This window comes from Podarcis raffonei, chromosome 2 (assembly GCF_027172205.1).
Source record: "Podarcis raffonei isolate rPodRaf1 chromosome 2, rPodRaf1.pri, whole genome shotgun sequence".
In the NCBI taxonomy this organism is placed as follows: Eukaryota; Metazoa; Chordata; class Lepidosauria; order Squamata; family Lacertidae; genus Podarcis; species Podarcis raffonei.
Window position 1 is genome coordinate 113,068,096 of NC_070603.1, and position 23,192 is coordinate 113,091,287.

At 43.6% G+C, this 23,192-nt stretch overlaps 2 protein-coding genes across 2 annotated transcripts in view; both read right to left on the minus strand.

Annotated features, from left to right (window-relative positions):
- Positions 1-23,192, minus strand: part of LOC128409053 (zinc finger protein RFP-like) — a 203,179-nt gene that overhangs the window by 164,661 nt on the left and 15,326 nt on the right. The window lies entirely within an intron of this gene.
- Positions 1,368-22,893, minus strand: LOC128409096 (zinc finger protein RFP-like). The gene is made up of 7 exons (XM_053379310.1): positions 21,683-22,893; positions 15,743-15,838; positions 8,279-8,509; positions 7,274-7,296; positions 5,940-6,055; positions 5,356-5,391; positions 1,368-3,543 (listed from the first exon to the last, which is right to left on the minus strand). Exons 1-7 carry the CDS (start codon positions 21,833-21,835, stop codon positions 3,017-3,019), a joined length of 1,182 nt encoding a protein of 393 aa, XP_053235285.1. The 5' UTR covers positions 21,836-22,893; the 3' UTR covers positions 1,368-3,016.

Below are 23,192 nucleotides of genomic sequence, written 5' to 3' on the forward strand. Positions count from 1 at the left end.
AAGATTAATCCGTCGGCAGTGGCCCATTTTTAGTTCGCCAAGGCCTATTTTAGCTGCCTGCTTTCTCATGGGGAAATGTACGCCCGCAGGGATCATTTAGGAACATAGGAAGCTGCCTTATATCAAAGTCAGAACATTGGTCCATCTAGTTCAGTAATGCCTACACTGATTGGCAGCCAACCCCCAGGGTTTCAGACACGGAATATTCCCCTGTCCTAAGGGAAAAGGGACCCCTGACCATTAGGTCCCGTTGTGGCCGACTCTGGGGTTGCGGCGCTCATCTCGCTTTATTGGCCAAGGGAGCCAGCGTACAGCTTCCGGGTCATGTGGCCAGCATGACTAAGCTGCTTCTGGCGAACCAGAGCAGCGCATGGACATGCCATTTACCTTCCCGTCGGAGTGGTACCTATTTATCTACTTGCACTTCGATGTGCTTTTGAACTGCTAAGTTGGCAGGAGCAGGGACTGAGCAACGGGAGTTTACCCCGTCGTGGGGATTCAAACCGCCGACCTTCCGATTGGCAAGTCCTAGGCTTTGGTTTAACCCACAGTGCCACCCACGTCCCATTCCCCTGTCCTACCTGGGGGGAGGGATTGAATTGAGGGTCTTTAACATGCAACGCAGATGTTCTACCATGGATTGTTTTGGGCTCCATGGAGGGAAGGTGGAATCTCTGAATGTGACTGAAGAAATTCCCCAATGTTTCCTTCGCTCTGGCAGAAAGGGAGCTGGACTGAACTGGGGTTGGGGGCGGCAGCCTGATAAGGCGCTCTGCGGTTAGGACCTTTGGTGGGCAAACGGTCACTCAGCTGGGAAGGTCTTCCATGGTTGCCTTTATGTCAGGGTTGGGCAACCTGCTGGCCTTTCGGATGTTGCTACACTACAAAGCCCATCACCCCCCATCAATGACTATGCTGGTGGGGGCTGAGGGGTGAGAGTCTAATGAAAGGCCTTGAGTTTCCCACCTGAATGAGAGACCTAGACTTCACAGGTCAGTCACATCCTAGAAAACACTTTTGACTTTTGCTTCAACGTGTAACTGTGTACCATTTGCTTTGTATTATTACATTTATCCAACTCACCTGCTTTCCCTGTCTTTAATAAATATATTCCTTGGTTTACTACAGCTGGGCTCCAGGTGTGTTCTTTTTTTAAAGTGCCTTTTTTCCAAGATTGTGTACGATTCTTCAACATCAACTCTACATTCATCTAGGGCAGGCACGTCCAACAGGTAGAGCTTGTTGTTGTTGTTGTGGAACTGGCGAAATTGACATAGAAATTGCGAGACAAGGACAACTGTGGCTTTAAAGAAGAATGGGAACTTTTTATAAATTACTTTTTAAAACAACAAAATAAATTGGACTCCTTGGCAGGTTTTGAGTAAACATACACAAATTTATTATTGTTAACATAATAGATAGATAATTTAAGGATCTTTACAATTTTGTAATATGCAGAGAATGATATGTGTTGAAAAACTGGAGAGAGTAGTTGAGGGAAGTTTGGGGGTGAGTGGGTTTTTCTTGGGGAGGGGGGAGGGGGAAAATGGGGGGGATGAAGATGATATGTTTTTGATAATTTGTTATGTTGAAATTCTTAATAAAAACTATTTTTTAAAAAAGGAAGAAGTGGGCTCTAATTTATAGGTAAGCAGGAAAAAATTAGAAAAACCTAAAATTGAACCAAGCCTTGACGGGATGTCGGCTACAAACCTCGTTTCACTGAACTATTCAGTTTCCTCAGAAGGAAATAGAAAATTCATAAACCTTAAATGACCAAAAATCCAAAAAAGGGGGTAGAACTCCCAAAAATTCTGAAGGATTATAATCCTAGCTCGACCGAGGTGAATCAAAGTGCAGTAATAAAGGATTGAGGACTCAAGAGTACAGTTTCTACAGGTTTTTCTAATTTTTTCCTTAAACTTTTTGATTCTTATTATTTTCTTTATTTCCATAAGATAATATTTCTAGTCGATTACTTCTCGTTTCAGGGATTTTCACGGTATTTCATTTGTTTTATGCAATACTTTTAAGCACAGCCAATGCACACTCAAAGCACATAACTTTACTCAAATAATCCTAGCAACTGTAGTTTGTTAAGGGTACCGGGAATTGTAGCTCTGTGAGGAGGAAACTACAGGTGGATTTTCATAAATCTCAGACTCTGAGAGAGATATAAAAAAATACTGAGAAGTGGTACAGGGAATTCCTTCTGCTGAGGTTCGGGTGGAGGAACAGCAAGAAGAGACTTTGGGCTAATTTGATTCCTGTCCCCACTCTTGGCAACTTGATCTATAGCTGCTTTAAGGTGGATCTGGACATGCAGGGACGGGATAGTCTGTACTGGTTGAAATTCTGCCTGCCATACCAACTTTAAAGGTACAGTGGTACCTCGGGTTAAGAATTTAATTCGTTCCGGAGGTCTGTTCTTAACCTGAAACTGTTCTTAACCTGAAGCACCACTTTAGCTAATGGGGCCTCCCGCTGCCGCTGCGCTCCTGGAGCACAATTTCTGTTCTCATCCTGAAGCAAAGTTCTTAACCCGAGGTAATATTTCTTGGTTAGCGGAGTCTGTAACCTGAAGCATATGTAACCCAAGGTACCACTGTATATGAGCTCAAGCAAACGCCCCCCCCCAAACCACACCAACACCTGTTTGTAGCTTCTTTTACCATTTTTGCATGCAGACGTAAATATTTCAAAAACCTGCCACAAAAGGGAGCCACCAAGCTTTCTGTGGTATTCTTTTTAATTTGTACATGGATGCTTTAGTTGAGATTTCTGCATTGCAGGGGGGCTGGACTAGATGACACTTGGGGTCCCTTCCAATTCTACAATTTGATTTCATTTATAGCTACTCTTCCTGCTCTGAGATCAGGAGGTCCTACTCAAAAACCACCAAGGCTGAAAAAATGGCTTGGGAACCTTTCATGGAGCTATGAAGGAAAATTGCTGGAATGCTTCCTTCTTTCAGGGAACTGATAAGAAACAAGGAGAAGGATCTCCTTCCTGCGATTCAGCACCTCAGCTGGGATCTGTACCCTACCCAGAAGTAGGGCCGGATCATCTGCCCAGAGAAGGAGGCTCCCGTAAAAGCAAAGATCAGCTCAGCTCTGTCCGTGTCAAAGAATTCCACAAGTCCCTCTTCGTAGTCGAGGGTCACGCGGATATTCCTGGGGTCTTGCCCCACGGCCAAAGGGGTCTGTTGGGGGGAAGTAAACGCTATGAGTTCGCCCATTATCGCCCCCACAGCCCAGATTCCCTCACTGGGAATCAGCCTAAAGCTGCCCTTTCCTTTCCTCCTGACGGACTCTCGTGCTACCCCCACGGCCCACATCGCCCCGCTGCCTTCGTTGTCCACCTCCACTTCCCACAAATGTCTTCCGGAAGTGAATCGCTCGCGGCCCAACACACAGGGCCCAACATCAAATCTCCCCGGTTTATCAGGCAAGGCCTGCTCTTCCTCTGCCTTCCTCACAGTTCTTAGGTCCTCGGAGAGAACGAGGCGGCAATGTGCCGTGTCTGGATCCAGAGTCACCGTCACTGCAAGAGAAGAAGAAGGAGAGTTTGGATTTGATATCCCGCTTTATCACTACCCGAAGGAGTCTCAATGCGGCTAACATTCTCCTTTCCCTTCCTCCCCCACAACAAACACTCTGTGAGGTGAGTGGGGCTGAGAGACTTCAGAGAAGTGTGACTAGCCCAAGGTCACCCAGCAGCTGCATGTGGAAGAGCGGGGAAGCGAACCCAGTTCACCAGATTACGAGTCCACCGCTCTTAACCACTACACCAACACAGATAAGAAAGGAAGGAAGAAGAGAAGAAAGGAAGAGGTTGAATGAGTGATGTCACAGAAAGAATCCACTTCTGTTTCTGGAGACATTTTTAAAAAACTGAAAACTAAACAACCCTCCTTCTTCCAGACTTTTGCCTTAATCTGTTTCAGGAGGCCTTAGCAAAGAGCGGAGAAATCGCTGGCTTTGCGACACCTCCAAAATAGACCTGCCCAGGTGTTGAGATATGCCGGGAAGGAGCCCTGTCCTTGTATACATTTCGACACCAGGCCTCTGGGGATGGAAGGCGAAATCAGAACGTCTTTTCCATTAAATGTTTATGTACTGCACGGTCTAATTGGATGGAGCTGTTTTCAAACCTCCCTAGAACTGAATGGCGAAGTCACGTGGATATTGTGGGCTGTTTCGCACGCAACTCTCCTGGCTCGTCCACACCCCGCTTCTCCAGTGTCTAGAAAACACGGATCCAAGAGGTATTCCGCTTGGCCTGTGGTTTCTAGGCGTGGGTGCATTCCATTCACCCTGCCACTTTCCCCGGGAAAAAAACGCTCTTTATCACTGAGTCGGAGCAAACATCAGTCCACGGAAAACCCAATTGACGTTTGCTCTGATTCGGTGGTAAAGAGTGTGTCCCTCACCCCTAAGGGAAGACCACAAGACAAGCAGAAGTGTGGACGAGCCATAAGCCAAACCATAGCTTAGTGCAAACGGCTTTACATGAAAGTTCCCTAGAGAGGAGACTACTACTACTACTACTACTAATTTATTTATACCCTGCTTTTCCGGCTGGGTTTCCCCAGCCACTCTGGGTGGCACCCAACAGAATGCTAAAAACACAATCAAACATTAAAAACTTCCCTAAACAGGACTGCCTTCAGAGGTCTTCTAAAAGTCAGATAGTTGTTTATTTCCTTGACATCTGATGGGAGGGTGTTCCACAGGGTGGGCGCCACTACCAAGAAGGCCCTTTGCCTGGTTCCCTGTAACCTCACTTCTCTCATTGAGGGAACCGCCAGAAGACCCTGAGAGCTGGACCCCAGTGTTCAGGCTGAATGATGGGGGTGGAGACACTTCCTTCAGGTATACTGGGCCAAGGCTGTTTAGGGCTTTAAAGGTCAGCACCAACACTTTGAATTGTGCTTGGAAACATACTGGGAGCCAATGTAGGTCTTTCAGGACTGGTTTAATATGGTCTCCGTGGCCACTCCCAGTCACTAGTCTAGCTGCCGTAAACTGAGGCCACTGCTCTCCCCTTAGACTTCCTGTTATGCTGCTATGTGTTAAACCATGGTTTGGTGTGTTGTACAAACCCAGACTTGTCTCCTCCAGACAAACCATGAACTGTAAACCCAATAACACACCTTGGTTACGGCTCATACCCTAGCATCGGCATGGGGAACTTTAACTCTTATTCCCCTGATGTTGTCCCTGCGTCACACGTGCAATTTACATGATTCCCATTAAAGCGAATGGTAACATCTAATTTGGCCCTCTTGCAGAGCTAGCCCCCTTGAACCCATCTCAGGCACCACCTCCCATCTCACCTGACCAAGAAAATTACCTTTGTACAGCGCCGGCTCCAGGAATTCCAAGGACTCTGTTATGTGGAGGAAAGAATTATCCATTTATTCACATACATTTGGCACTGTCACATTACATGTCAATCAAGCACCTGATAAAAGACTCCAATGGACACTGTTGATGCCTCCCTCCCTTTCTCTCATTAACATCAGCTGTGCAGCTGAGTAGAGCACCCACAAACATCTGTCTCCCTTGACCTTCCAGAGTTGTTCCCATCCCAGTGAGGTAAAAACAGGTAAAGGACCCCTGGACGGTTAAGTCCAGTCAAAGGCGACTCTGGGGTTATGGCATTCATCTCACTTTCAGGCCAAGGGAGCCAGCGTTTGTCCACACACAGCTTTCCAAGTCACGTGGCCAGCAGGACTGAACTGTTTCTGGTGCAACGGAACGCCGTGATAGAAACCAGAGCGCATGAAAAGGCCGTTTCCCTTCCCGCTGTAGTGGTACCTATTTATCTACTTTCACTGGCGTGCTTTCGAACTGCTAGATTGGCAGGAGCTGGGATAGGGCAACGGGAGCTCAGTCTGTGGCAGGGATTCAAACCGCTGACCTTGTTCCCAGTACCTTTAAATGTCTCCACAGCAATTCCTAAAGCAGAGCTGTTCTCTGAGTAAACTCCAACCGCCTCTTCCAATCCAGGAGAAAGCTCAATTGCATCCCTTACTTGTTCCTTTTCATATCTGGAAGGGAAGATGGTTAACATTTAAGGGATGGCTAGGGACTACTGCTACCCGGCCCACTTGCAGTGCTGAAGCCTAACACGTAGTTGAGAGTAGATCTTACTCGTGAGTTGGTGCCTCAGCCTGTCATTTGAACATGGCATTACTTTACAAGAAAATGCTGCTCTAGTTAAATTCATGGTTAAATGGAGAAACGAGATAAACTTCCTCCTGGTTGGGTTTGTAGTTAGGTACGAACCCCGTGTCTGATGTATCAATTGCTCAGTTTGTGGGGTGCTGCAAAACATGGGGGTTCCACTGCAAAACAACTGCAACAGTTTGGCACCGGTTAGGTAAAGGGACCCCTGACCATTAGGTCCAGTTGTGACCGACTCTGGGGTTGCGGCGCTCATCTCACTTTATTGGCCAAGGGAGCCGGCATACAGCTTCCGGGTCATGTGGCCAGCATGACTAAGCTGCTTCTGGCGAACCAGAGCAGCACACGGAAATGCCGTTTACCTTCCCGCTGGAGCGGTACCTCTTTATCTACTTGCACTTTGGCGTGCTTTTGAACTGCTAGGTTGGCAGGAGCAGGGACCGAGCAACGGGAGCTCATGCCATCGCGGGGATTCGAACCGCTGACGTTCTGATCGGCAAGTCCTAGGCTCTGTGGTTTAACCCACAGCGCCACCCACGTCCCCACCGGTTAGGAAGGGATCCCAAATTTTGCAGGGTTTTCGCTAAAAACAACAACCACCCTGCAAAACTTTGGCACAGGTTTGGAGACAATCCCAATTTTGGGGGTTCAGAGTTAATTTTCCTCACAGGGTCTGGAAACCAAACCTTATGAGGAACAGTTGAGGGAATTGGGTACGTTTATCCTGAAGAAGAGAAGACTGCTATCGGAAGGGCTGTCAAAATGGAAGATGGAACAAACTTGTTTTCTGATGCTCCAGAGAGTAGGATCCAAACCAATGGATTCAAATTCAGGAATGAATGAGTTTAGGAATACAACTGACTGCAGTATAAGCTTTTGGGTCGTTTGGAAGGTGTTCTGCCTTTCAGTATCAAGCAACAGGCATCTTCAGAGGGTTGTCATTTGCCCCATTTGTGTTCCTCAGCAACGCTGAGGTAGAAATCTAGCACTTGGCAGCGCTCCACAGAAATGTGTTTGTTTGCTTTTAAAATGGAATCCCACCAGAGATGAAATGCAAAAGATGGTAGGAGAAAGCCACATACCTGTTCAAGTTGCTTCTGATGTCCTGAAACAGAGAAAGAGGTCTCAGTTACACAGCCAGCACACACACTGGCCTGTTGTGGAGAGTCCTTTCCCCCTTACTTCTATGGAAGAACTAGGGCCCGAGGTGAAGGACAAAATGGAAGTCTGTCCCCATTCCACATTCTTGTGAAGGGTGGCTTAAAAATCTAATACAGTGGTACCTCAGGTTTACATACACTTCAGGCTACATACGCTTCAGGTTTCAGACTCCGCTAACCCAGAAATATTACCTCGGGTTAAGAACTTTGCTTCAGGATGAGAACAGAAATCGTGCTCCGGCGGCATGGCAGCAGCAGGAGGCCCCATTAGCTAAAGTGGTGCTTCAGGTTAAGAACAGTTTCAGGTTAAGAACGGACCTCCGGAACAAATTAAGTACAGTGGTACCTCAGGTTACATACACTTCAGGTTACAGACTCTGCTAACCCAGAAATATTACCTCGGGTTAAGAACTTTGCTTCAGGATGAGAACAGAAATCGCACGGCGGCAGCAGGAGGCCCCATTAGCTAAAGTGGTGCTTCAGGTTAAGAACAGTTTCAGGTTAAGAACGGACCTCCGGAACAAATTAAGTACAGTGGTACCTCAGGTTACATACGCTTCAAGTTACATACGCTTCAGGTTACAGACTCTGCTAACCCAGAAATATTACCTCGGATTAAGAACTTTGCTTCAGGATGAGAACAGAAATCGCGTGGCGGCAGCAGGAGGCCCCATTAGCTAAAGTGGTGCTTCAGGTTATGAACAGTTTCAGGTTAAGTACAGACCTCCGGAACGAATTAAGTACTTAACCCGAGGTACCACTGTAAATACTAAGAAGTAATAACGAGCAATAACATTTGTTTCATGACGAGATGATGATGATGGAGAGAAAGCCCAGCTCTAATCCTTAATGTCCAAATGGCAGTTTATATTTTCCTAAATAGGGCTGGTAGGAACTGCTGGGAGATGTCATGGTCTCAAGTCTCACCTGCAGGAATCCACAGACCGGCTGCTGGCACTTCTCCTCCATCTCAACGATCATATCGTTGAGGTGGGAGATCTCCTCAGAGAGCCTGCTGACGTTTTCTTGCTGCCTCTTATTGATCTCTTTCTTCAGATCTTCCATCTGGGTCAGCTTGAGGTGCACCATTCTTTCGAGCAATCTGCACATCTGATGAAAGGAAGACTTGACTTTCTTTGCCTCTGCTTCTAACTTTGCCTAGGAGGCAAACATACAAAGAGTTAAAATGCAGGGAGGAAAACCAGATGGAAGAGGAGGATCATTCATGGAGAATGCATGAGTAGTAGTAGTAGTAGTAATAGTAGTAGTAGTAGTAGTAGTAATAATAATAATAATAATTTATTATTTATACCCCGCCCATCTGGCTGAGTTTCCCCAGCCACTCTGGGCAGCTCCCAATCAAGTGTTAAAAACAATACAGGATTAAATATTAAAAACTTCCCTAAACAGGGCTGCCTTCAGGTGTCTTTTAAAAAGAAGATAGCTGCTTATTTCCTTGACATCTGATGAGAGGGTGTTCCACAGGGCGGGTGCCACTACCAAGAAGGCCCTCTGCCTGGTTCCCTGTAACCTCACTTCTTGCAGGGAGGGAACCACCAGAAGGCCCTCAGTGCTGGATCTCAGTGTCTGGGCTGGACGATGGAGGTGGAGACGCTCCTTCAGGTATACAGGACCGAGGCCGTTTAGGGCCTTAAAGGTCAGCACCAATACTTTGAATTGTGCTCGGAAACGTACTGGGAGCCAATGCAGATCTCTCAGGACCGGTGTTATATGGTCCTGGTGGCCATTCCCAGTCACCAGTCTAGCTGCTGCATATTAAAAACATGATAAAACATCAGAACTTAAAAAACTTCCCTAAACAGGGCTGTCTTCAGAAGTGCTCACTTTGGATCTGCCTGTGGTTCAGCAACATTTGACCAGCTCCCCCCCCCCTGTTTTCTCCATGGGACATTGTGGATTTTTGAGGGGATTTCTGAGACCTTTCACAGCTGCCACAGAAGTTTAGGGTGGGCATGGTGCCTCCCTAAAGCTCTGCATTGCTGACCCCCAGGTGTATACCCCCAGGTGTATAGAAAGAAGATTCCACCTAAACATTAGGAAGAACTTCCTGACAGTAAGAGCTGTTCGACAGTGGAATTTGCTGCCAAGGAGTGTGGTGGAGTCTCCTTCTTTGGAGGTCTTTAAGCAGAGGCTTGACAACCATATGTCAGAGGACTTCCGGTTAGCGCCAGCGCTTAATGGCGGATTTCTCCCGGAGCTCCGGGAGAGATCTGCTTCGTGGGTTCGGGTCCTGCAGCCACGGCGGAGCGAGGACCCTCAAAAATCACAGGCGCGTAGCCTGTGAACTGGAGACTCGGCGGGCACCTTTGCGCCCCCCCGACGTTGTGAAATAGCCTTTTTAAAGGCTACGGAACAGCGGAGGGTGTGTGGAGCGGTGCTGAGAGTCGCTTTCACCCAGCCTGCGAAGCGAAGCCGCGTCGCCATTAGCGGAGAGCGCTGATTTCTTCCGGTGAATTTGGATTAAAAAGAACAACTTTCCGTGAGTAGGATTGAACTTTAAAATATAATTGGACGTTAAAATTAAAGAAATTGGGCACCGAGACGGACAAGCACTAAAAAGGAAGTCTGCTTTCCGTTCTGTAGCAAGATCAAAGCGAAAGGCATTCAAGCTGTAACTTTTTGACAGGAGAGTTGTGCGAACTAAGAAATCCACCACCAAGCAAAGAACTCCCTCCCCTGAAGGCAGGAGGGGGGGGGGGAAGACTTTAAAGTGCTTTCCTGCCTGCTTAAAAGAAATTGAACTGTTTACCGCTGCTCCTTTACCTGGGGGTCGGACTGCCGGAGAAAAGGAACCGGCTAAGGACTGTCGCTACAAGAAGGTTAAAAAGTAACTGTAATATTGACTTTGGCTACTCTCAACTTGAAATACTTTATTTTGTTGCACAGTAAAGTTATTTGCAGGACACTATTGATCTGGATCTTTTAAAAAGAAAAAAGAATAACTGAAAGGGACTAGGAGGGCTTTTGTTTGTTTTTTGGAAGGTGTGGGACCAACTTGAAGGCAAAGAATTGACTTTACGCCCTCTAGAGGACTTGTGAATAGTTTCAGCAACAAGTGGAGCTTAAAACTTGAGAATTTTTTTTTCTGACAGCTTAAGAGTGTGGGAATGACCTTGAGTGAAAGACTTTGTTATGGCAGATGGTAAAGAGAAAGAGGACTCACAAGAAACAACCTTGAGATCTGGTAGACAATACAAAGTCGATCTTTCTATGCAAAGAAGGGCCTCTGTATCAGGAGCCTCTGGAACTGCAGCTGTCTCAAAGGCAAAAGTGAAAATAATGTCTTCAGAAGAAGCATTTACTAAGGCATTGGGGAAAATAAATGACTCTTTGGAGGAACTAAAAAAGCAAGGCGCTGAAACAAATAAGAAAATTGAAGAAATCTCTGGGAAAATTGATTTAAATACAAAAAGTATAACTGACCTTGGGAACAAAGTGAACTCTAATGCAGAAGCAATTGGGAAACTACTGGAAGATTCATCTACAACACGAAAGATAGCTGAGGAAGCTAAAGAAATTGCATCTGCTGCCGAGGAAAAGTTTCCACCGGTGTACAGGAAACTAGATGAGTACGAGCTGGCACTCTCTATGCAGGATATGCAACGCAAGGAGAGGAACCTAAGGATCAGACTTGTGCCGGAAAAGGAAGGAGACAACTTGGTGGATTACTTGACAAAAGAATTCTCTGACTTTTGGAAGCAGGAGCTGGATAAGGAAGAATTTAAGATAGAGAGTGCATTTAGACTGGGAACAAGGCAGAGGAAGAACAGACCCAGAGATTGCTTAATAACTTTAAGATCAAAGGAGGAGAGAGACAAAATACTGAATCTGCACTATCAAACAACCCTTCAAATTGAAGATTTTCACATTGAGATTTTTAAAGATATTCCCAAAAGTATTTTGGATGCAAGAGGTTTTTACAAGGACTTGGTGACACTGCTGAAAAGGAACTACATACCATTCAGGTGGGAGTTTCCCCAAGGCTTGTCTTTTAAATACAAGGGGAAGAAAAGAAGAATAAAGACAGTGAGTGATAAAGACAAGTTCTTAGGAGAACACGAAGAAGACCTACAGAAAGAGACGTTTCCAGGACAAGGGCATCCTTCAAGCAAGGGACCACTAGATACGGATACGGAACCACCGACAAAAGAGGAACAACAACTGGGAGCTGTAGGAGGAAAGAGTAAATAACCCCATCATGGCTCTGCAACTTTTAACCTGGAATTGTAACGGTTTAAATATTCCCAGAAAAAGAAAAAATATATTTCATGCTTTAAAGAAAGACCAATTGGACTTGATTTGCTTACAAGAGACTCATGTGACAAGAGCACATAGAAAATTATTAATAAATAAAAGATTGGGACAAGAATTTATATCTTCAGACAGAGTAAAAAAGAGAGGAGTGGTGATTTATGCAAAGGAAAATTTGCAACCGAAACAAATTTTTAAAGATGACCAAGGAAGATATTTGGCAATTGAAATTCAATCTCAAGGAGAAAAGTTTTTGATAGTGGGAATTTATGCACCAAATGAAGGGAAAGCTGAATTCTTTAAGAAGTTGCATGAGACTTTGATGGACTACTTGGATTACAATTTAATTATGATGGGTGACATGAATGGAGTAGTTTCAACAAATATGGACAAAGCACAAAGACAGGTAGTTACAAAAGACGGAAGACTACCAAAAACTTTCTTTGAAATGACTGACAATATGGACTTGATTGACATTTGGAGAACAAAACACCCATTAGAAAGAGAGGGAACCTTCTTTTCTGAAGCCAAAATGACATGGACACGGATTGACCAAATTTGGGTGACTAGCAGTATGGCGTCGAACATAAAGAAAGTGGAAATCTGCCCAAAAACCTTCTCCGACCATAACGCAGTAAAGATGGTGATGAAGCAAACAACAACTGGCTCCTTCAGATGGAGAATGAATGACACCTTATTTAGAGACGAGGAGATTTGTAAGAAGGCCCAAAAAACTTTGAAAGATTATTTTGAAATTAACTTAAGGACTAAAGTAGAAAAAAGAATAGTATGGGACACAAGTAAAGCCGTGATGAGAGGGTTTTTGATACAACAAAATACATTAAAGAAAAGAAAGCAAAATGAGAGGAAAGAGAAAATCTTGGAAAAGATAAAAGAAGGGGAAAGGAAACTAAGATTGAAGCCAAAATCGCAAGAGATATTAAGAGAAATTAAATTATATCAAACACAATACATGGAACTGATGAATCAAGAAATAGAATGGAAAATTAAACAAATGAGACAAAAGACTTTTGAATCTGCAGATAAATGTGGCAAGTTATTGGCTTGGCAAATAAAGAAGAGACAAAAACTCAACACGGTAACAAACATAGAAGTGGAAGGAAGGAACATATGTAACCCAGCGGAAATTAGGAACTGTTTTCAGAGCTACTTTAGACAACTGTACACACAAGGGCCGCAGAAAGAAATGGATATACAACAATTCCTCGAGAAAAATGGGCTGAAAAAGATTTCGCAGGAAAGTAAGACAATTTTGAACCAGGAGATATCAGCACAAGAAATAGAAGATGCCATTCAAAGCATGACGTTGGGCAAATCTCCTGGACCGGATGGACTGACTTCCAAATATTACAAAGTTTTGAAGGAAGGGTTGATACAACCTTTGAAGGAAGTCTGCAACGAGATCATGGAGGGGAGGAGGGCACCCGATACGTGGAGGGAGGCCTACATCACACTTATACCAAAGACAGAGACTGAAAAGACTCAACTTAAGAACTACCGACCCATCTCGTTACTAAATGTGGATTACAAAATCTTTGCTGATATTTTAGCGAAGAGATTGAAAAGAGTTTTGATGGAGGAGATTCATGGGGACCAAGCGGGCTTTCTCCCGAAAAGGCATTTGTCGGATAACGTAAGGAATATAATTGACATTTTGGAGAAGTTGGAAGTGAATATAAACACTAAGGCTGTTTTGATATTTGTGGATGCCGAGAAAGCCTTTGACAATATATCTTGGAGTTTTATGTTGAAGAACCTCCGGGGGATGGGGGTAGGCCAAGGGTTTGAAAACGGTATAGGTGCAATATACTCTGAACAGAAAGCAAAATTAATTGTAAATAATGTGGTCACAGAAGAGTTCAAGATTGAAAAAGGGACACGTCAGGGGTGTCCTATCTCCCCACTACTTTTTATATCGGTCCTGGAGGTTTTGCTTAATATGATTAGGAGGGACCAGCTGGTTAAAGGGATTCAGGTCGGAGCTAAACAATATAAACTGAGAGCATTTGCAGATGACCTAGTACTTACATTACAAGAGCCAGAAGCTAGCACGAAAAGAGTTTTGGAAATAATTCAAGAGTTTGGTCAAATGGCAGGATTTAAATTGAATAAGTTAAAGACTAAGGTATTGGAGAAAAATTTAATACAGGTTGAAAAAGAAAGGTTTCAGAATGAGACGGGGTTGACTGTGGTTAAAAAAGTGAAATATTTGGGTATAAATATGACAGCTAAGAATGTGAACCTATTTAAAGATAATTATGAAAAAACTTGGACAGAAGTGAAAAAAGATTTGGAGATTTGGTCAAACTTGAAGCTTTCCTTGTTAGGTCGAATTGCAGTTATAAAAATGAATGTATTGCCAAGAATGTTGTTTTTGTTCCAAGCATTACAAATAATGGATAAAATGGACTGTTTCAAGAAGTGGCAAAAAGATATATCTAAATTTGTCTGGCAGGGCAAGAAGCCCAGAATTAAATTTAAGATATTAACGGATTCAAAGGAAAGAGGGGGGGTTTGCCCTGCCAGACTTTAAATTGTACTATGAAGCGGCAGCTTTCTGCTGGCTAAAAGATTGGCTGCTTCTTGAAAATACAGACATTTTGGATTTGGAAGGTTTTAACAATATTTTTGGGTGGCATGCATATTTGTGGTATGACAAGGTTAAAGCACATAAAAGTTTTAAAAACCATATTGTCAGAAAAGCACTATTAAATGTCTGGGTCAGATATAAAGATTTGCTGGAAAACAAAACCCCAAGGTGGCTGTCGCCAATGGAAGCTAAGGCAGTTAAAAAGTTAAATATGGAGTCGAAGTGGCCAAGATATTGGGAAATTCTGGAAAAGGAAGGGGACAAACTGAGATTGCAGAGTTTTGAGAAATTAAAAGGGAAGGTGAGAGATTGGTTGCACTATCACCAAATAAATGAAGTGTTTAAATTGGACAGTAAAATTGGCTTCCAGGTGGAAAAATCAAAATTGGAGACTGAATTGTTAGAATCCAGTACAAAGAATTTGTCAAAAATGTACAATTTGCTGCTGAAATGGAATACACAAGATGAAACGGTTAAATCAACTATGATTAAATGGGCTCAGGACATTGGTCATAATATTTTGTTTGCTGATTGGGAAAAGTTGTGGACCACCAGGATGAAATTCACGGCATGTAATGCCTTAAGAGAAAATATTATGAAAATGATCTATAGGTGGTACATAACCCCAGTCAAGCTTGCAAAGATTTACCATTTGCCTGATAATAAATGTTGGAAATGTAAAGAAAAGGAAGGCACATTTTTTCACCTTTGGTGGACGTGCCCGAAGATTAAGGCATTCTGGGAAATGATCTATAATGAACTTAAAAAGGTATTTAAATATACCTTCCCTAAGAAACCAGAGGCCTTTCTCTTGGGTATTGTCGGCCAAGGGGTGTTAAAGACGGATATAACTTTCTTTATGTATGCTACAACAGCAGCTAGAATACTCATTGCAAAGTACTGGAAGACACAGGATCTACCCACACTGGAAGAATGGCAGATGAAGGTGATTGACTACATGGGCCTGGCAGAAATGACGAGCAGAATCCGAAACCAGGGAAGAGAAGCAGCGGAAGAAGAATGGAAAAAGTTCAAGGACTATCTAAAGAAATATTACAAAATTAATGAAAGTTAGAATGATGTTGGACTGGAAAGTAAATGGTTACTATTAGCAATGGTTAAGACAAGGAGAATAAGGAAGATTAGCTTAAATTTAAAGTAAAATAAGGGAAGATTTGCTGAGTAATTGATTAGAATCTGGAATACAGAAAAGGGAGGCATGAGGAAGTCGGGGAAGAAAGGTATAAGAAATTAAGATATGAAATGGTACTTGTTTTTTGTTTTGTTTCTGTTTTTGTTTGTTTATGTATTTGTTGTTTTTATGTTATGTTTGTGTGGTTATAAAAACTGTTTAATAAAAAATATTTAAAAAAAAAAAAGACAACCATATGTCAGGAGTGCTCTGATGGTGTTTCCTGCTTGGCAGGGGGTTGGACTCGATGGCCCTTGTGGTCTCTTCCAACTCTATGATTCTATGATTCTATACCATAATAACAACAAACCCGTACCAGACATTCTTGGCTTCCCAGCTCTTCGGCCAACACACGGTCCTCAAGATTCTTTCTCATGAGCTCCACAGACTTCCGGTGGCCCTCGATTTCTTCCTAAACAAACAGAAAATGCACAACATCATGTAGCCAAGTGAGCAAACCCCAAATGTCATTGTTTCCAGGGAGGGACAAGAGATGCCCACTAAACACTTTTTTTTTAAAATTTATACTTTTCAGATATATACATTTCACTGATCTTACAATCATTTTGACATCTTAAAACTTGACTTCCTTTCCACTTTTTCTGTGGTTCCTTAAATTTGATTTTAATATCTTCTGCATATCCAAATTAACATAATTTGCTCACTTATTTATCTTCTTTATAAATATACTCTTATGCAGCTGCAGGTTATTACAGTAACCCTGCCAGTGTTTTTATCTGTAAATATTCAATAAACCATTTCCATTCTTTTATAAAAAAAAGTTTATCTTGATTTCTTATTCTTCCGGTAAGTTTTGCCATTTCTGCATATTCCAAAAGTTTTTGTATCCATTCTTCCTTTGCTGGGACTTCTGCTTCATTCCATTTTGGGGTAAGTTGCATTCTTGCTGCTGTAGTCACATACATGAATAAATTTCTATACAATTTAGGTAGTTCTATCCCTATAATTCCCAAGAGAAAGGCTTCTGCTCTTTTTTAAAAAAACAAACCACCAAATGTTATTTTAAACATCCTTTTCATTTCATTGTATATCATTTCCCAGTAAGCCTTAACCTTACTGCAAGAGCACCACATATGATAAAAGAGTCTTCTTTCTCTTTACATTTACAACACTTAAAATTCGATTTAGTTTTATACATTTTTGCCAGTTTACTCTGTGTTAGATAGCGTCAATATATCATTTTCATATAATTTTCTCTTAAACCATAGCATGCTGTAAATTTTATATCCCCATTCCACAATTGTTCCCGTTCTTCCATGTCTATATTATGAACAATATCTATTGCCCAATGTATCATTGAGGATTTTACTTGCTTATCCTTTGTCACCCATTCCAACAATATTTTATACATTTTAGGCAGCACTTTTACATTACATTCCAACGCCCACTGAACTCCTGAGCCCTTCTCTGCCAAACTGCAATTTCAGGAGTGTAGGGAAAGGGAAATAAACAGATGTAAAGGCAGAGCTATTTGGAAACTGAAGGGTTTAAGTGGCAGAGCTGATTTCTAAAGAAGAGAGACAGACCACAGAGGGGGGGAAATGTTAAAGGACAGATGGAGAAATTGTGGCTTTTCAGATGTTCAGCTACAGTTTCCATCATCCCTGACTACTGGCCATGCTGGCCTGGGATTGATGGTCTCGGCCCAGTATACCTGAAGGAGCGTCTCCACCCTCATCATTCAGCCCGGACACTGAGGTCCAGCTCCGAGGGCCTTCTGGCGGTTCCCTCCCTGCAAGAAGTGAGGTTACAGGGAACCAGGCAGAGGGCCTTCTCGGTGGTGGTGCCTGCCCTGTGGAACATCCTTCTATCAAATGTCAAGGACAACTATCTGACTTTTAGAAGACATCTGAAGGCAGCCCTGCTTAGGGAAGTTTTTAATGTTTGATCTTTTACTGTGCTTTTAATTCTGTTGGGAGCCTCCCAGAGTGGCTGCGGAAATCCAGCCAGATGGGTGTGGTATAGGTAATTTTTTAATAATAATAATAATAATAATTATTATTATTATTATTATTATTATTATTATTATTATTATTGCTGGAATCCAACAACCTCAATTCCAGTCTCCCTATCCTTGTAATAAAGATTAATTGGCCAGCCAGTCATCTGGTCTATTATTATTTGTCTATCATTACTTTTTTCATTTTACTTGTTAAATGTAATAGCTGATTTCATTTACTTGGTTGCTTACTTACAAAATTTATCTACCCCCTTGACTGTAAAAAGACAAAACAAAAACCCACCTCTAGGTACTTTACAACAATAGAAAACTTTTAAAATTGCCAATCAGTGGATAAAAACGGGTATTAAACTATTCAAAAGTTGATTAAAATCAACAGTGGTTAAAATATTTAATCTTGTCAGCCTCTGTGTGTCTGGATTTTTGTGTATCTGCATATCTTGTACAAGCACACAATTGGGTTTTCCGGTCTGGAACCGCAAACAGCAGCCAGGAAGAAATAAACGCTCACAAGCAAATGTTTGGCAGGATGTGTTATATATAACATTCTGTGAACGTGAACCAATTAAGTTCTCAACACTGCGAAGCTGCTGAGCCCCCACCCAGCAGAACGAACAAGGTGGCCCCCAAACGCAGCAGAGATTGAAAATGAGGTTGGTGATCAAACAGGACCCAAGAGGCTACAATCTGTTTGGAAAGATTAATTTTAAATACACCAGCAGAAGAGCAGTGAGTGCATTTCAGCCGGTGAAAGACAGCAGCTTTATAATGTCAAAGAGAAATTGACAGCATGTTGTACACAGATGGAACCTGGAGAAAAGAGAGTATAAAGTGGTGATTGCAATAGGCAAGATTAAAATTAGCTGCATCTTATCCATTGCTGAATCCTACACTGGACTAGCTAAACACCACCAATACTCTAGTTAAAAGTTTACTAGATTATCCCATTAACTACCTGGCCTTTGGGACGCGGGTGGCGCTGTGGGTTAAACCACAGAGCCTAGGACTTTCTGATGAGAAGGTCGGCGGTTCGAATCCCCGCGATGGGGTGAACTCTCATTGTTCGGTCCCTGCTCCTGCCAACCTAGCAGTTCGAAAGCACGTCAAAGTGCAAGTAGATAAATAGGTACCGCTCTGGTGGGAAGGTAAACGGCCTTTCCATGCGCTGCTCTGGTTCGCCAGAAGCGGCTTAGTCATGCTGGCCACATGACCCGGAAGCTGTCTGCGGACAAACGCCGGCTCCCTCGGCCAATAAAGCGAGATGAGTGCTGCAACCCCAGAGTCGGTCACAACTGGACCTAATGGTCAGGGGTCCCTTTACCTTTACCTTAACTGGCCTTTTAGTTTAAGAACATAGTGAAATTGCTATAAACTTGCTTCTATACGATATACGATATCTTTATTGTCATTGTCCCATACAGAACAATGAAATTGGAAATCTACATAAAACATTCAAGAACCCCTAAAAACTCTGAAACCCAATTTTAAAATGCAATATACTATAAAGACTCCTTATGCTGTGTTTAGAACCAGAATTGCATTTGGGTAGAAAGACTCTCCTCCCTGGAAGAGAGGGGAGTGGTTGTGGGCGGGAGCCCGAGCTCCGCCCCTGGCCGGGGGCCTTAGCCCCCGCCCCTCCTCACCTGGCTGGCGCCCACGCCCACCGGAGGCAGCCAACCAGGTGTCTCCGGGAGGCGTGTTTAGCAGCTTAATGCTGCGGCTCCAGCTCCGCCTCCTCCTCAGTCGTCGTCGTCCCGCAGCGAGTCACCCACCCTCCACTCCCATTTAGCTCAGGGTCTAGGTTTTTTGGCCTTGCTATGGACCTTAGGTTGGTCGCCCCGGTTGTCTGGGGGGCCTGGTAGGAATTTTTCCATTTGGCATTAGGCTTTTTGGTTTTTTCGCCTACCTCGTAGCAATCGTCACAACTTTTGTGGTATTGGTGGGTAGGTTAGGCATTGGATTCATGTGTGTCAAGGGCTAGGTGTGGCCATCGCCTATGCTATCTACCGTGGGTTATTCCGTTAAAGGAATCTGGCGGTCGTGTATTCCGTCCGATGCCTGCTTGGCGGGAGGCCATGGCACGAGCCTCGGTGACATCAGGGGTGAGCCTATAGTTGGATCAGCATCAACAGGCTCCACCTACTGTTGAATAAACCCACCTCCTATAGTCATCCAATGCCTAAGCCAATACCTTTTCACTGCTGTAATCAATAAAGTTGTGGCCTTTTCTTGCCCATTAACCTTATATCACGTGTCCTTGTGTGTTTATTTCACATAGCGGGGGTCGGGCCCTCGATCCACAAACTGTTTCTCAGGCGGCTAGTCCTGGTCTTTATAACCCTGTACCTTCTTCCAGAAGGCAGAAGCTGAAAGAGATCGTTTCCGGGGTGCGCACTATCCTGCGCTATCTCTGCAGCTTTCTTATGGCACCCGGAAGCGTAGATTTGATCCAAGGTGGGAAGAGTGCACCCAATTATTCTCTCCGCAGACTTTACAACCCTAGACAGCATTGTTTTTTCTGGACAGCATTGTTTTTTCTGTGTTGTTAGATATATGTTACTAGAGATCATTCTGGCATCCAGAAAAAAATCAAAGAGAAAGTTGGTCCAGGTAGAATTACAAAAAAGAAAAAAGAAAAAAAAAGTGTTTCAAGATAAAATTGTGAACCAGGAACAAAACTCTATATCATCTGTTCAAAGCTGTCCATAGCCTGAAGCTCAGGGTGGCGGTGGCGGTGGCGGTGGTAGGGACGATGACGACGACAACAAACATTTCTGTGTCACGATGAGAAGTAAAATCTTCCAAAAACTAGTTACAAAAATTAATGGAAGCTGCACAAAACATATGCAGAAAGCTCAGCGCAGACACTGAATCCTAAACCTGTGAGAATTTTTTTATAAGCAGTAGGAATGGAATCTAAAAGCAAAGTTTCTTCTGTGTGTGTTGCAGAGAAGAGATATACAGCACAAAAGGACATCGGAAAAAATTGCTGGTGTGGAAAAGAGATAAAGCTAAGAGTTCCCTGGAAGAGGGATGGTTACTCTGGGAATTGTAGCTCTGTGAGGAGAGTATTGTATTAGAACTGAAGGCGGCCCTGTTTAGGGAAGTTTTTAATGTCTGACGCTGTATTGTTTTTAATATTTGGTTGGAAGCCGCCCAGAGTGGCTGGGGAAACCCAGCCAGATGGGCGGAGTATAAATAAAATAATAATAATAATAATAATAATAATAATAATAATAATAATAATAATTATTATTATTATTATTATTATTATTATTATTATTATTATTATTATTATCCCATATCACTATCAGCACCCTTAACCACAGTTCCACGATTCTTTGAGGGAAACCATGACTGTTCAAAGTCTTCTGATACAGTGGTACCTCTGGTTATGAACTGAATTCGTTCCGGAGGTCTGTTCTTAAGCTGAAACCATTCTTATCCTGAGGCGTGCTTTTGCTAATGGGGTCTCCTGCTGTGCATGCCCCTCAGGTGCGTGATTTCCGTTTGCATCCTGGGGCAATGTTCGCCGCCAGGAGCAGCTACTTTCGGGTTAGTGGAGCTCGTAACCTGAAGCGTTCGTAACCAGAGGTACTACTATACAGTGGTACCTCGGGTTACAGACACTTCAGGTTACAGACTCTGCTAACCCACAAACAGTACCTCGGGTTAAGAACTTTGGTTCAGGATCAGAACAGAAATTGCGTGGCAGTGGCATGGCGGCAGCGGGAGGCCCCATTAGCTAAAGTGGTACCTCAGGTTAAGAACAGTTTCTGGTTAAGAACAGACCTCCAGAACGAATTAAGTTCTTAACCCGAGGTACCACTGTACTGCTTTATTCATTTTGACTGATTTGTTGCATTTAAACCACCTTTTCCTCCACGTTACTTACGGTGAAGCACATGTTTCTTTACCAAAGGCGTCATGGACTTTGAAGACGCCCGAACTCAAGACAAAAAGGAGAAACGGGCTAAGAGGAAGGAACGCTTGGCAAACCCTCGCCAGGATCAACTCCTGCCCGGAAACCTATGTCCCCACTGTGGTCGTACGGATCCAGAATTGGCCTCCACAGTCACTTACGGACTCACTTGGCTACATCCATGGGCTTAGATCTACCAAAATTATTGAAAAGCATTGAAAGTACTCAATTAACAGAGGTTCTGTTCAAATCCCACAGAAGCCTCCCCCTGTAATGTCCTCTCTTTGAGGGCATTCCAAAAAAAGCTCAACAACTACATGCGTTTCTTCTTCTGTCATGGTGAATACTGTTACCTTGTAGTCTGGGGCAGCTTCCTCTACAGGGACCACATCGTGTCCTCTGTGCTCCTTGGCTCTGTCGCAGACCAAGCAGATGAGGCATTCATCGTCTTTGCAGAAGAGCTTCAGGGGCTCATGGTGCTTCTTGCATATTTCCATCTCCTCCATCTCCTCCTCTTCCAAGCCTCTTCCCAAGCCTGTCTCCAAGTGACAACAACAACAGCAGCAGCAGCAATTCTTAACTCAAGCTCCTTTTGATGCAATAAAGGCCTGGCATTTCCCTTTGTGCAACGGACACCGGATGGCGGAGGAATCTGAGAGCAGCAGGAAGCAACTGAAAAAACAAGCGTTTTTGTTTCGCTTTCAGCTTTCTTGACCAAGAATTATAGAACTAGCAGGGTGTGTGTGTTTGTGTGTGCGCAGACGCTTAGGGAATTTCTCTTTTAGGAAAGGAGGGAAAATCCTGCTTACAGTCAGATGCAGTGAGAGATGCTGTTTGATTTTGGGTAGCAAATCTTATTTAATTTTGTTTTCATTGTATTTTGTACTCCCTGGGAAAGCATTTGTGGTGTTTTTTCTGCTTTAGGCGTCAAAACAACTTGGTTAATACAAAAGGTTGTATTAAGCTGTCTGTCAGCATAATTTTCAGTATGGTTTTATCACTGATGTTCTGTAATGTGTTTTTAATGTCGCACACTTCCCTGGGATCTTTTGATAAAAGGAGGTATATACAGTGGTACCTCGGATTAAGAACTGAATTTGTTCTGGAGGTCCGTTCTTAACCTGAAACTGTTCTTAACCTGAAGCACCACTTTAGCTCATGGGGCCTCCTGCTGCCGCCACACGATTTCCGTTCTCATCCTGAGGTAAAGTTTTTAACCCGAGGTACTATTTCTGGGTTAGTGGAGTCTGTAACCTGAAGCGTCTGTAACCTGAAGTGTCTGTAACCCGAGGTACCACTGTAAATTGAAATCATCATCATCATCATCATAAACAGCGAGATGAAGGGTTGCTGTAACTTACCTCCTGCTCCTCATAGAAAGAGAACAGGCCAATTTTTCTGAATACAGGAAGAACTGAGCCAAAGGCCTTTCCTTTTCCACTTCAGGCAGTACCTCTGTTCATGAAAGAAAAGCTGATTTCCTTCACAAAGAAACGTGAACCCACTCAAATGCAATTGGTTCTTAGGAGTTGTGTTACTACTTTGTTATATGCAGAGATATAAAGGTAAAGGTAAAGGTACCCCTGCCCGTACGGGCCAGTCATGTCCAACTCTAGGGTTGTGCGCTAATCTCACTTAAGAGGCTGGGAGCCAGCGCTGTCCGGAGACACTTCCGGGTCACGTGGCCAGCGTGACGAAGCTGCTCTGGCGAACGGGCACCAGCGCAGCACACGGAAACGCCGTTTACCTTCCCGCTATAAAGCGGTACCTATTTATCTACTTGCACTTAGGGGTGCTTTCGAACTGCTAGGTGGGCAGGAGCTGGGACCGAACGCCAGGAGCTCACCCCGCCGCGGGGATTCG